Source organism: Sinohyriopsis cumingii, chromosome 7, assembly GCF_028554795.1.
Source record: "Sinohyriopsis cumingii isolate HCF-2022 chromosome 7, ASM2855479v2, whole genome shotgun sequence".
Lineage (NCBI taxonomy): Eukaryota > Metazoa > Mollusca > Bivalvia > Unionida > Unionidae > Sinohyriopsis > Sinohyriopsis cumingii.
Genome location: NC_142967.1, coordinates 21,306,041 through 21,320,453, shown reverse-complemented (window position 1 = coordinate 21,320,453; position 14,413 = coordinate 21,306,041). Strand labels below are relative to the sequence as shown.

Genomic DNA, 14,413 nt, shown 5'->3' with positions numbered 1-14,413 from the left:
GCCACCAGTGGAAATTCTACTAATGTAGGCTTCCATAAAAGTCACTTCTTTGTGGATGCTGTATTAAGCCTAGAAAAGTAATCTCCCTTCACCTGGCTGCTGGATGTTTTGTTATGTAAGGCAGGACTGTGATCTTATTGTTTATATTAACATTTATGGCTGTTCATGGTAAATTTGAGAAACATCTATGTATCGAGAACAGCCTTTATGGTTTCTGTGCATATTCAAAAAAAAAAAACAAATGAATTTGTGCATGGTAAAAAATGATGCACTGAGAGACAAATTTCAAGCCAATCCTTTTCTTTATGAAAAAGTCAGGGAGAAAAACCAAAACAAATACAAAACATTAACATAAAGAATGTAACACAAAAAAAGAATTTAATCATACTTGTTACTCGGGAACAAGGTTTATCTCAAGATAATGCAGGTCTGAAAACTATCAGGTTAGAATGTGGTAAGAATTTAATTTGACCTCAAACTCTGGAACATGGCTCATCTTAAGATGATGCAGGTCCAAAAACTATTAAGTTGGAATGAGGTAAAAATTTAATTTTACCTCAAACTCTGGAACATGGCTCATCTTAAGATGATGCAGGTCCAAAAGCTATTAAGTTGGAATGAGGTAAGAATTTAATTTTACCTCATACTCTGGAACAGGGCTAATCTTAAAATGATGCAGGTCAAAATCTATTAACTTTAGTTAAAATCAGGTAAGAATTTAACCTTACCTCATACTCCAGAACCTGGCTCATCTCAAGATAATGCAGGTCCAAAAACTATTAAGTGGGAATGAGGTAAGAATTTAATTTTACCTTATACTCCAAAACAAGGCTTATCTCAAGATAATACAGGTCAGAAAACTATTAAGTTGGAATGAAGTAAGAATCTGATTATACCTCATGCTCCAAGAACAAGGCTTTCATAGTTCCATTGGACCAATATTCCATGGCATTTGACAGCAGTTTCATTGATATTGTATTCACACGAAGGAAGTTCCCAACAAACACTACTCGCTCTATTTTCTAGAAGAAACATAAAAGAAAGAAGCCAGTTAAAGCATACTTGAAAATGAGATATACAAGAATAAATATTAGATTGGTTTGCCCTAATAAGAGTGTTGCATGGTGTGACTCTGTTAGGACAGTTACATGTTGCATTCTTATTTATAAGGTTGCATGGTGTGGCACATTGCTAAGTGGGTTACATGGTGTGACATCTTACCAAGAGGGTTGCATGGTGAGTCCTTATCAATAAGGTTTGACACCTAAGAGGGTTAGGTGACACGCTACTAAATGGATTGCATTGTGTGATATCTTACAAAGATGGTTGTGTGGTGTGACATCATACTAAGAGTTCTGCATGGTGTCACACCTTAGTAAGAGGGTCAAATGGTGTGACACCTTACTAAAAAGGTTGCATGGTGTGACACCTTACTATGAGGGCTGCATGGTGTAGCTCCTTATTAAGAGAGTTGCATGGTGTGACACCTTACTCAGAAGGTTGCATGATGTGACATCTTACTAAGAGGGTTATATGGTGTGACACCTAAGAGGGTTGTGTGGTGTGAAACCATATCAAGATTTCTGCATGGTGTGATACTTTACTAAGAGGGTTACATGGTGCAACACCTTACTAAAATTGTTGCATGGTGTGGCACCTTACTATGAGGGCTGCATGGTGTTGCACTTTACAAAGAGGGTTGTATGGTGTGACACCTTACTAAGAAGGTTGTATAGTGTGACACCTTACTATGAGGGCTGCATGGTGTAGCTCCTTACTAAGAGAGATGCATGGTATGACACCTTACTCAGAAGGTTGTGAGATGTGAGACCATACGTAGAAGGTTGTAAGGTGCGACACCTTACTAAGAGGGCTATATTGTGTGGCACACTACTCAGAGGGTCACATGGTGTGGCACCTTATACAGAGGGCTGGATGGTGTGACACCTTACTAAGATGGTTGCATGGTGTGGTACCTTATTTTACCATTGAATATATAAATTCTGTGTTTTGCAGCAATAGTGACATCATTAGCTGGGGCCCCTTGAAGGGACTGATGCTCCAACATCTGAAATGAATTCCTAGGAATTCAAAATAAGACTATTTCTTCTTTTTCCACTGCTGAAACCATCTCTGATATTCTTGAGCAATTTGATTTTCAAAATCAGCCTCTGTTGCAGCCATACTGGATGCAAGATTTGCACCATTTTCTTTCAAGACAAACAGGATGCCACTGAAAGACTTTAAAACCCCATGCCAAATATGACCATCCATTCAGGTGAATTAGTGACACGATTTTCAATATGTTAGTGTGGCAGCCATATTGGATGTCTGCAGTGCACCATTTTCATTTAGGACCAACCAGATATCATAAGAAGTCTTTGGTGAAAACAATATGTTTATATGACAATTATTCTGGAGGAATAATGATAACAAGATTTTGTTAAGATGCCAATCATAGTGGCCATAGATTAGCATCATTAACATTCAGAACATGTAGATACCATCTGAAGTCTTTTGATAAAAACTACATATTTATGACTTTCCACTTAGGGGACATAGTGATGAAAAGATTTCAAGATGGCTGCCATGATGGCAATATCTGCGGTCAGACTGGCATCACTTTCATTCAGAACCAACTGTATATCACAATTAGTCTTCAGGTGGAAAGCACATGTCAAAACGACTTTCCATTTAGGATAAGCAGCAATAACAATATTTTCAAGATGGCTGCTATGGTGACCATACTGGATGTCTGAATGTCATTAAATACCAACTAGATTTCACAAGAATTCTACTGGTGAAAACCCTATGTCATCAACACTGTAGCAGTAGTAATAACAAGATTTTCAAGATAACCACCATTGTGACCATACTGGATGTTGGATAAGATTCATTTCATTTATTCAAAACCAAGTAGACATCTTATGGAGAAAACCCATCTTGATATGACTTTGATATGACCTTCCACTTATTAGGAGCAGTGATGAAAAGCCTAAGCAGCAATATCTGAGGTTAGAATGTCAATATTTTTATTCTGGACCAACCAGATATAATAACGATTCTGGCTGAAACCTTATGTCAATATCACTTTCTATTTAAGAATATAGACAGTAACAAGATTTTTAAGATGGCTGCTATGGTAGCCATAATGAATGCCAGAGTTACACCATAATATATTTAGTACCAACTAGACATTATATGAATGGATGCTAGAGTTACACCATAATACGTTTAGTACCAACCAGACATTATAAGAAGTATGGTGAAAAGACAAAGTCAATATGACTTTCCATCTGGAATGAGTAGCAACAAGATTTTTAAGATGACCATTAGGACTGTCATATCAGATTGGCACATTTTCTATTAAGATGAAATATACATGATTAAGAAGTCTTCAGTTAAAACCCCATGCTGATCTTACTTTCTGTTCAGAACAAATATCAATAACAAGACTTTAAAGAATTCTGTTGTGGGGATAATGGATGTTCGAGTGGAACAATTTTCAGTTCAGACCAACTAGAAATAATAAGAATTCTGGTGAAAGCCACAACCCTGTATAGCTTTCTGTTCAAGATAATTTTCGATTAGCTTTCAAGATAATTAGCAAATAGCTTTCTATTCAAGATAACTCGCAATTAGCTTTCCAATCAAGAAAATTTGCAATTAGCTTTCCATTCAAGATAATTAGCAATTAGCTTATCATTCAAGATAATTAGCAATCAGCTTTCCAGTCAAGATAATTTTCGATTAGCTTTCCATTCAAGATATTTAGCAAATAGCTTTCCATTCAAGATAACTCACAATTAGCTTTCCATTCAAAATAATTATCAGTTATCTTTTCATTCAAAATAATTTGCAATTAGCTTTCCATTCAAGATAATTAACAATTAGCTTTCCATTCAAAATAATTAGCAATTAGCTTTTCATTCAAGATAACTCACAATTTGTTTTCAATTCAAGATAATTCGCAATTAGCTTTCCATTCAAAATAATTAGCAATTAGCTTTTCATTCAAGATAACTCTCAATTAGCTTTCAATTCAAGATAATTCGCAATTAGCTTTCCATTGAAAATAATTAGCAATTAGCTTTTCATTCAAGATAACTCGCAATTAGCTTTCCATTCAAGATAATTCACAATTAGCTTTCCATTCAAGGTAATTAGCAATTAACTTTTCATTCAAGATAATTAGCAATAAAGATTTTCTAAATTGCTTTTATGACAGCCATATTTGGAAACAAGATTTGCACATTTATATGTATGACCAACTACACATCATGTAAATTATTTTAGTGAAAATCCCATGTTATTATCATCCAATCTGTGGATTAGTGAAAACCCCATGTTATTATCATCCAATCTGTGGATTAGTGAAAACCCCATGTTATTATCATCCAATCTGTGGATTAGTGAAAACCCCATGTTATTATCAAACAATCTGTGGATTAGTGAAAATCCCATGTTATTATCATCCAATCTGTGGATTAGTGAAAACCCCATGTTATTATCAAACAATCTGTGGATTAGTGAAAACCCCATGTTATTATCATCCAATCTGTGGATTAGTGAAAACCCCATGTTATTATCAAACAATCTGTGGATTAGTGAAAACCCCATGTTATTATCATCCAATCTGTGGATTAGTGAAAACCCCATGTTGTTATTATCATTCCCTCTGGAGATTAGTGATAACAAAACTTTCAAGATATGTCAGCCATATTGGATGTCTTGAGCATTGCAATTTTCATTTTTGGACCAACCAGACCTTGTGATGACAGAATACATCCTTGCTAGAGAACCAGTCATGTTAGTAACTGTAATAACTTGAAGGATGATTGGTTTGATACAGACCTGCCAACCCTGATGACACTGTCTCAGTAAGGCAGTTGATTATTTTCCATACGCTTGACAAGTTCTAAGAAAAGTGTAACAAAATATCATAAACTGCTATTGCAAAGTGGGAAAACATATTTTAAAGTTCTGTATTTGAAACATGCAGCAACAGTAAACATTATGTTCAACTGAAAAGTTTGTAAAGTACAGAACTTTTTTACCTCTAGTTGCACAAACTTCAGTTCCAAACCATATGCAGCTCAATGGCTTGTTGCTGTCTCTCAACTTTACATAATTCTTGGAATTTGTTTCCATTTCACATGATGATGGCAATCATATCTCCTGCCATGAGACATACTCAAACTGGCACATGATGCTCAATAAACATAAATGAGTATTTTCCAGTTTTCTTCCCAAGAATCTGAATATTTCTTTTTTTCTTCGGTCCAGATTATTAATACTTTTTAAGAGGTTTATCTTCCCTTTCATCTTCAACATGCATCGCTTGCTAGACACCAAATTAAAAAAATTATATAATCAACCATTTGATCATGCTGATTGTTTGAACAAAACAATATGCAGTTTAAAGCGTCTGAGGCACTGCAGTAAAGTTAGTCTGGCTCCCTGACTAACTCCACTAATTTTAATATGAAACTCGGATCCAAATCAAACACGGATGAACCAACTATCCTGATTTTTTCAGCAACGATCATTTTTCCATAGTTTTTGCTTTTATTCTGTTAGTCCATATTTTAAAGATCATTTTTGTAAGACTTGCAGCAAATCTGTAAGTGTTGGCAGGTCTGAGGAATGCATACCTCAGTAATAGCACACATCCTTGCAACAGGACCTGTATAGATAGTAATTGTAACAACTTGAAGGCTGATTGGTATGATAGCATACCTAAGTAACAGCAAACATCCTTGTAACAGAACCAATACTGTTAGTAACTGTAACAACTTGAAGGGTGATTTGTAGGATGGCATACCCCAGTAACAGCACTCATTTTTTCAACAGAACCAATATTGTTAGTAATCATAACCATAGTGATTGGAAGGACGGCATACCCCAGTAACAGAACTCATTTTTTCAACAGAACCAATATTGTTAGTAATCATAACCATAGTGATTGGAAGGACGGCATACTTCAGTAACAGCACACATCCTTGCAATAGAACCAATATTGTGTGTTTGTGATTTAGATTTTGCTACGATGTCTGCAGTGTGGCAGCTTGAAGTGATGTCTAGCACTGGGGCATCATGCCGCAGACATGTAGCATGATGTCCCACCCAGTCACATTATCCTGACACCAGGACGACCAGTCCTAACACTAACCTCTTAATGCTGAGTGCCTAGTGAGGTAGCTGTTAGTACCATTTTTAGAAGTCTTTGGTATGACATGGCCGGGGTTCGAACACACGACCTACTGCACCCGGGGTGGACACTCTAACCACAAGGCCACCAGAGCAGTTGAACTAATATTGTTAGTAATCATAACAGTGATCGTAAGGATGGCATACCTCAGTAACAGCACACATCCTTGCAATAGAACTAATATTGTTAGTAATCGTGACCAGGGTGGCTCGAGCTAGATCATGCTTGCTGGCACTTTTCCTTCTCTCATCATTATTCATGTGACCAAAACTGAAATGAAAACAACAAGAAAATAATAATACTGATAATAGAACACCCCATGACTAACTAATAAATTCAAATTTACTTCAGTACGGCCCAGGCATCAAGAAATTACAATAAAGTATTTGGGAAGAAGGTAACCAATAGAGTGCAAGCCCAATTGATTCAAGATATATTTTAATTGTTTTTAAAAGATTCTATAATGACATGAAATTCTAGTCAGGTTATCTACATACACAAACAAGCATACATACCAAATTTCATCCATCTATGCCACAACTGGCCATTGTTTAATAGTGCTTAAAACTTTTTTTTACAGCCACAGTTCAAAATGTTTGGGGGCCCCGAGTGGCCGAGTGGTCTAAAGCGCTCTTCGTTACGGATCACTGCCATCTCACCTCTGTCTGCGGCGGTTCGAGTCTAAGATTCAGCCAATGTGGGCATGTGAGAAAGCCTGCCAGTAGCTTCTCGTGGGTCGGTGGTTCTTTCCGGGGTTTTCCGGGTTCTTCCTCCACCATTAATACTGGCCGCCATGTATAGCCTATCGTGCTGAAAAATGGCGTTAAACCCCACAACAACATCAAAATGTTTGAAGAACAAAAACTTACTAAAATGATCTGAAAATCTAGTACAGTCATTTGCACAGACATGTCCACCAAATTTATAATGATCTGAAAATCTAGTATGGTCATTTGCATAGATATGTCCACCATATTTATAATGATCTGAAAATCTAGTATGGTCATTTGCATAGACATGTCCACCAAATTTATAATGATCTAAAAGTCTAGTATGGTCATTTGCATAGATATGTCCACCAAATTTACAATGATCTGAAAATCTAGTATGGTCATTTGCACAGACATGTCCACCAAATTTAAAATTATCTGAAAATCTAGTACAGTCATTTGTACAGACATGTCCACCAAATTTATAATGATCTGAAAATCTAGTATGATCATTTGCACAGACATGTCCATCAAATTTATAATGATCTGAAAATCTAGTATGGTCATTTGCATATATATGTCCACCAAATTTATAATGATCTGAAAATCTAGTAAGGTCATTTGCATAAATATGTCCACCAAATTTCATCTGCCTGCTTCAAACAGGTTTTGCTTAATCATGCTAACAGACTTTTGTCAAAATATTCAAAGTCCAAAAAATCTAAGTATGCATATAAACAGTGAATTATTTCAATGGTCCTAAAATCTAATCTGAACTTCTACTTATAACCATACTAAATTACATAGATTTTCATGGCTCTAGTATTAGTATTTATTGTGCTACTGTGCTAAAATGGATTTGGGATGGATGCAAGGATGGACAGAAGCAAAACGATTATTGCTGTAGAAGAATAACACTAGTGCATATACAGCTGTACTATTGCTGTAGGGAATAACAATGATGCATTTACAGCTGTACTATTACTGTATGGGAATAACACATACAGCTGTATTATTGCTGTAGTGGAATAACACATACATACAGCTGTATTACTGCTGTAGGAGAATAAAATTAGTGCTTATACAGTTGTACTGTTGTAGCAAAATAATATTATTCAATTTAGTGTATATACAGACATACTATTGCTGTAGGGGAATAACACTTTTGTATATACAGATGTACTATTGCTGTAGAGGAATAACACTTGTATATACAGCTGTACTAATGCAGTAGGGGAATAGTACAGGTGTATATACAACTGTACTATCGCAGTAGGGGAATTGCACTGGTGTATATACAGCTGTACTATTGCAGTAGGGGAATAACACTTTTGTATATACAGCTGTACTATTGCAGTAGGGGAATAACACTTGTATATACAGCTGTACTATCACAGTAGGGGAATAGCACTGGTGTATATACAGCTGTACTATCGCAGTAGGGGAATTGAACTGGTGTATATACAGCTGTAATATTGCAGTAGGGGAATAGTACTGGTGTATATACAGCTGTGCTACTCTACCTGTGCTTTATCTAGGCTGTGTCCTTACAATGTTAGCAGTTACATTATAAAAATGGCGCATACAAAACATTAGAGACACAATACAAAAACAGTGCATACAAAATATCAGTGACACACTACAAAGGCAAAATATAAACATCTATAAAAATTACAAGCCTGTACTGTCTCTTGATTATTACTGGTATCAGTGGTACCAACAGAATGAAAAGAATACAAGTATCAGGCTTTCAAGTGTAGGTGGTACCAACATGATAGAATTGATTCATATAATATGGTTTAAAGTGTGTGTGATACCAATATGATAAAAAATTTACAACAGGCTTTCAAGTGTGTGTGATACCAACATGATAAAATAATATACAAGTAACAGGCTTTCAAGTGTGTGGTACCAACATGATAAAATATGTGGGGTACCAACATGTTGTTGTTGTTGTTGGGTTTAATGCCATTTTTCAGCACAAGATAGGCTATACATGGCGGTCAGTATAACTAGTAGAGAAAGAAACCTAAAATCCTCGGGAAGAACCACCAACCAACGAGAAGCTACTGGTAAGCTTTCTATGTACTGATGCTAGCCGAGCCTGAGACTCAAACGCACACAGAGGTGAGATGGCAGTGATACAGAATAGTGAGCGCTTTAGAGCTCTCTGCCTCTCTGGGCCCCAAAATGATAAAATGAATAATAGTGATATGCATTAATGTGTGTGTGGTACCAACAAGATAAAATGGATACAAGTATCAGGCTTTCATGTGTGGTACCAACAAGAGAAAATGGATACAAGTATCAGGCTTTCACGTGTGTGTGGCACCAACAAGATAAAATGGATACAAGTATCAGGCTTTCAATTGTGTGGTACCAACAAGATAAAATGGATACGGATACAAGTTATCAGGCTTTCAAGAGTATGGTACCAACAAGATAAAATGGATACAAGTATCAGGCTTTCAAGTGTGTGGTACCATCAAGATAAATCAATACAAATATCAGGCTTTCAAGTGTGTGGTATTAACAAAATAAAATGGATGTAAGTATAGGCTTTCAAGTGTGTGTGGTACCAACTAGATAAAATGGATACAAGTATCAGGCTTTCAAGTGTGTGGTACCAACAAGATAAAATGGATACAAGTATCAGGCTTTCAAGTGTGTGTGGTCCAACAAGAAAAATGGATACAAGTATCAGGCTTTCAAGTGTGTGGTACTAACAAGATAAATCGATACAAATATCAGGCTTTCACATGTGTGTGGTACCAACAAGATAAAATGGATACAAGTATCAGGCTTTCACGTGTGTGGCACCAACAAGATAAAATGGATACAAGTATCAGGCTTTCACGTGTGTGGCACCAACAAGATAAAATGGATACAAGTATCAGGCTTTCAAGTATATGTGGTACCAAAAATGATAGTGGGTATGTGAGAAAGCTTGCCAGTAGCTTTTCGTGGGTCGGTGGTTCTTTCTGGGGTTTTCCCAGGTTCTTCCTCCACTATTAATACTGGCCGCCATGTATAGCCTATCATGTGATGAAAAACGGCGTTAAACCCCACAACAACAACAACAATCAAAAATGATAAAATGGATACTAGTAATAGATTTTCTTTGAAGAAAGCCAAAAAATTGCCTATATTGTGAATTATGCCCAAAAGATGGCTGGAGATTCTATTTATTTTTTGCTGACTGCCAAACAAGACAGTTCATCCTCATCATATAGCTGCAAATCACATTGGTCAGTGGTAAGAGGAGGTAATTTGGACGAGTTTCTTCCCTTTGTACACATGTTAAAAAGTGGAAAAAGATATTTTTTTTTATCACACTGTCATAGTCATGGATTCCCTACAAACTGATTCATTTTTATCACATGCTCTGGGTCATGGATTCCCTACAAACTGGTTCATTTGTCTATAGTCAAGCTACTTAATTTAACTTTTAGTTCCTGAAAGAGGACACAATTTATATGTGGTTTGACATCATTCAAATCCCAATGTTATGATAAAGACTTGCTGCAAGATCTTTAAAACAAAGTGATTTTATAGTGTGGGTAATTTTTATGGCAACAAGATGAGTGTTAGAAATAAGGAGCACTGTACTTTCTGTGTCACATACAGTAGTTCCATGGAATAACATGGTCAATGATGTCACACAGTCATCCCTTGTGATAACATGGTTTCTGATGTCACACAGTCATCCCTTGTGATAACATGGTCTCTGATGTCACACAGTCATCCATTTGGATAACACAGTTCCTGATGTCACATACAAATATTTCCTTGGGATAGCAAAGTCTCATGTTACATGCAGCAGTTCGTTGGGATAACATGGTCAATGACGTCTCGCACAATCATCCCTTGTAATAATAACATGATCCCTTGTCAGAAACTGTCATCCCTTGGAATAACACAGTGTTACGACTCTATGGTCTTAAACAAAATAACAGAAAAGAGCAACAACTAAAACTTTTTGTAAAATTCAACAAGTAATTAATTTTCCTACAATAAAAATTGAAAATTTAAAACGAACCACCAGTATTGTGAATTAAATCCCAAATAGTCCAAACAGTTCTATCATCAGCCCTAATGAATAAAGTTCTAATTAAATTCCAATGGTGTTCCAAAAAAGCTTCATTTCTAAATGTGTTGATGTGCCTGTAGTAGCCTGTGATATAGAGATGTGCCAACAGTCTTTTGATGAACCACAATAATATAATCTAAGACGTCCTTGTCTGAATTCACTATTATTCCAAGTTAACATTTTTGTCCAAAAATATTTTTTTAGCACTTTTTAATTCTAGTGAATAATAATTTCAATAAATCATAATCAAGAACTGAACACCATAATACAAATGTTTGTTTTGGATATTATCACAAGTAAAGAGTAATTTGTCACGTAAACAACATTATATTAAAAGACATAAAAACAGAACCAATATGATGGTCAAAAGCCCATTTCTACAAATCTCTGAAGTTGTCGACAAGATAAAATCTGTTCCTAAAACCAAAGCAAAAAACACGGTAAATATTAAATAGGCCAGGTATTTCCATGGCGGAATTCCAATGTCACAGACTCCGACTAAGATAAACATGTTGACATTAATAATGATCTGAATATTTAGTCCATACTCATAGAGAAAATTTTAGCTAATGTATTATGCTTTTTAACAAACGAATGACCCTAGTCAGGTAAACAATGAACTTGATTGGACACTGTCAATTATAAGTTACAATTACACATGACACATAATGATTTAAAAAAATAATGATACAAACTAAATAAAACAGAAGAACAGACACTGATGTCACATAAGTGGTCCATTGTTATAGCAGTCCCTGATGTCACATACATTAATTATTTTGGATAACAAGGTCCCTTATTGTCTCACACAGTTGTCCCATAGGATAACAGTCCTTTATGTCACAGTCATCCCTTCGGATAACACAAACCCTGATAAAACACTAATAAAACACAGGTGTGGTCATATAGCCTACTACCAGTATACAGATTTAAAACAGAATGCACTTCAATGAAATTAAACATCATCTAGGTCATAAAGTGGGGTCATTGTCATCCAAATAAGAGGGGAGTAGAACAAACAGAAGGGGGAGGATGAAACTGGGCTTTATTATAAGGGTGGATTTTCTTGAAACAAAAGTAGGGGGAGGATAACAAAAAGTAGTGGGAGGAGGAAACTGCCATAGTTTAATATTTACCTAACACTTCAATATCCATCTCACTTTCTTCCAGATCCACTCTCTAAGACTCCTACTGAAATCAAAACCTTTAAGATGTTGCCTGTAGTTGCATAAGCATTAATCTTTTTAACTGTTTCTGAGCTTAATCTGTTCCTTATCAGTGTATGAATATAGTTCTGTAGTTAAAACCCCCTTTCACAGCCAGCTGGCTGAAATAAGCATAGTTACCCAGTGCAGTGTGCTATAAATAGAACACCTGTTACCTATTCGACTCCATATGCATAGGCCTGCCTGTTAACTGTTAAGCAATGTAGTGTATGTTGCGTTTAATTGCAATTATAACCATTTTACATTTTGGTACACATCTATTATGTGTGGAAAAATTTAAGAGTAAAGTCCGATTGTTACAGCTGTGTAATTATTTTTCAAGGAAGAATTTTTTATATGCTTTAAAATCTTGAGAGAACTTGTTCACCGTCAAATCAGTGAGACCGCGTGACCAACCATAGCTGCCATTTCTCATACTCGAAATTTACAAGTTTTTTGTCCGCGTCTACATCACTAAGTCATCTGAATTTGATAATTTACAAAAACTAATTGCTGCCTACATCAAAATCAGAGCCTTTACCTAAGCTATTGAATCTTCATAGTTGTGATTTTAATCATGAAAATTTCGTTAAGTACTGAATGAAATCTGCAACCTCCATTTTGGAGAGTGGAGATTATAAACCAGTTACTTTAAATAGCAGATATTGACCAGAGCATAAACAGAAATGAATGTACAGTAGTCCCCCTCTTGAACGCCCCCCCCCCCCCAACCAGCGGCCACCCGCTCCTTATGGCCAGAATCTGTTCCCCTCGCGAAAGGCCACCCGGCTAATGCGACCAGCATATTAGTACAATAATATAAAATTTACCCCTCACAAGCGGTCGCATTTTATTTGAATATGTATCCAGAACCAGTATTTTATTCATAACGTGCGTTAAGTAATCCGATTTCTGTTTCCCCGATGTCAGGTTTTCGTTGCTGAAAGAAGTGTTAAGTACATTTACCACTAAGGTTAATATTATATCATTTACGCCTCATGAGAAGCCAAATTTATTCCACAAAGACCGAGAAAGACTCAACTTTTAATTCATACAAAAGGGTACGTACATGTAATCTAATTACCCTTACTGCTGTGTTATCATGTCCGGTTTAGTCACTGATAATTGTTAAAATGACAATTATTGAACAGTAGTAACAGCAGAGAAGTGGCAGTATCGATCTACAATACCCAAGTCAGCAGGAAAATGGTTTGGTAGCCTTTACGGATTCCCTAAGTAAGATATTGAGCTTGTTCACTTTGATAATCAGTGGCTATTACTACTGACAATAATTGTCAAAATTACGAACCCTAACGGTCGCAAGGTCAAATCTGCGTGATGTTAATGGTACATATCGAAGCCATTTTGGCTTCTCTTACTTAGTGTAAAGAAATGTATAAAAACAATAGGGTACCAGACTGCGACTAACAAATCATGTGACAAGAACACTTCCTTTAAAAACACATGGCAATTTGTTTAGATGCATACAAAATTGTTTTATCAGTAGTGTAGTTGTCAACATGAATAACTTACTGCAAAAAGATCAACATGTCATCGAGGATCCTTGCAGAAAACTAATGTCAGGAAGACTCAGATAAACAATATCGTGAAAGATAATGAAACAATTCTGCAGAAGTGGGAAGGTGAAATGGACGGAGAAAGGAAGATTGTTTGAGCCAAGAAACATTTGTATCCTGATTTGAATGACAAGAAAAAGCAACAATTCTGTCAGTTGAATTGGGATATGATGATTTTACCGCAAGTAACGGATGGTTGCACAGATTTCAAGTGCAACACAATATCAAGTGTTCTGTCCTTAGTGGAGAATCAGCTGATGTTAATAATGAAGTTGTCGAAGATTGGAATAAAAGACTAAACGATATATGCAGGGGATACGACAGTAAGGATATTTTTAATGTGACGAGACTGGTTTGTTTTTTAGACTGTTACCAACAAAGTGACAGATGATGTGAACTGTAACATAATTATAAAGACAGTTTTAAAACTATATCAATGGTTATTCATAGCATTCTTTTGAAAATGATGACACTTTGTTTTACATTTATTTCACATCATGCATGTGATGTTTTAATTAAAATAATAAATATTTAAAATTAAATGTACTTGTGACTTTCATCATATGTATTTACTATTCGCATTTGTCATCCCCCTCTAGAAAGGCCACCTGCATTATAAG

The 14,413-nt window shown here is 35.9% G+C and overlaps 1 protein-coding gene across 3 annotated transcripts in view; it reads right to left on the bottom strand.

Annotated features, from left to right (window-relative positions):
• LOC149794848 (pantothenate kinase 3-like) overlaps window positions 1-14,413 on the bottom strand; it is a 94,223-nt gene that overhangs the window by 9,800 nt on the left and 70,010 nt on the right. For all 3 annotated transcript variants that reach the window (XM_089964506.1, XM_089964507.1, XM_089964505.1), the window contains exons 5-6: window positions 6,358-6,481; window positions 897-1,022 (exon numbers count right to left, since the gene is read on the bottom strand). In XM_089964506.1, coding sequence (XP_089820632.1) covers window positions 897-1,022; window positions 6,358-6,481 — 250 coding nt within the window. The remainder of the gene's footprint in view (window positions 1-896; window positions 1,023-6,357; window positions 6,482-14,413) is intronic.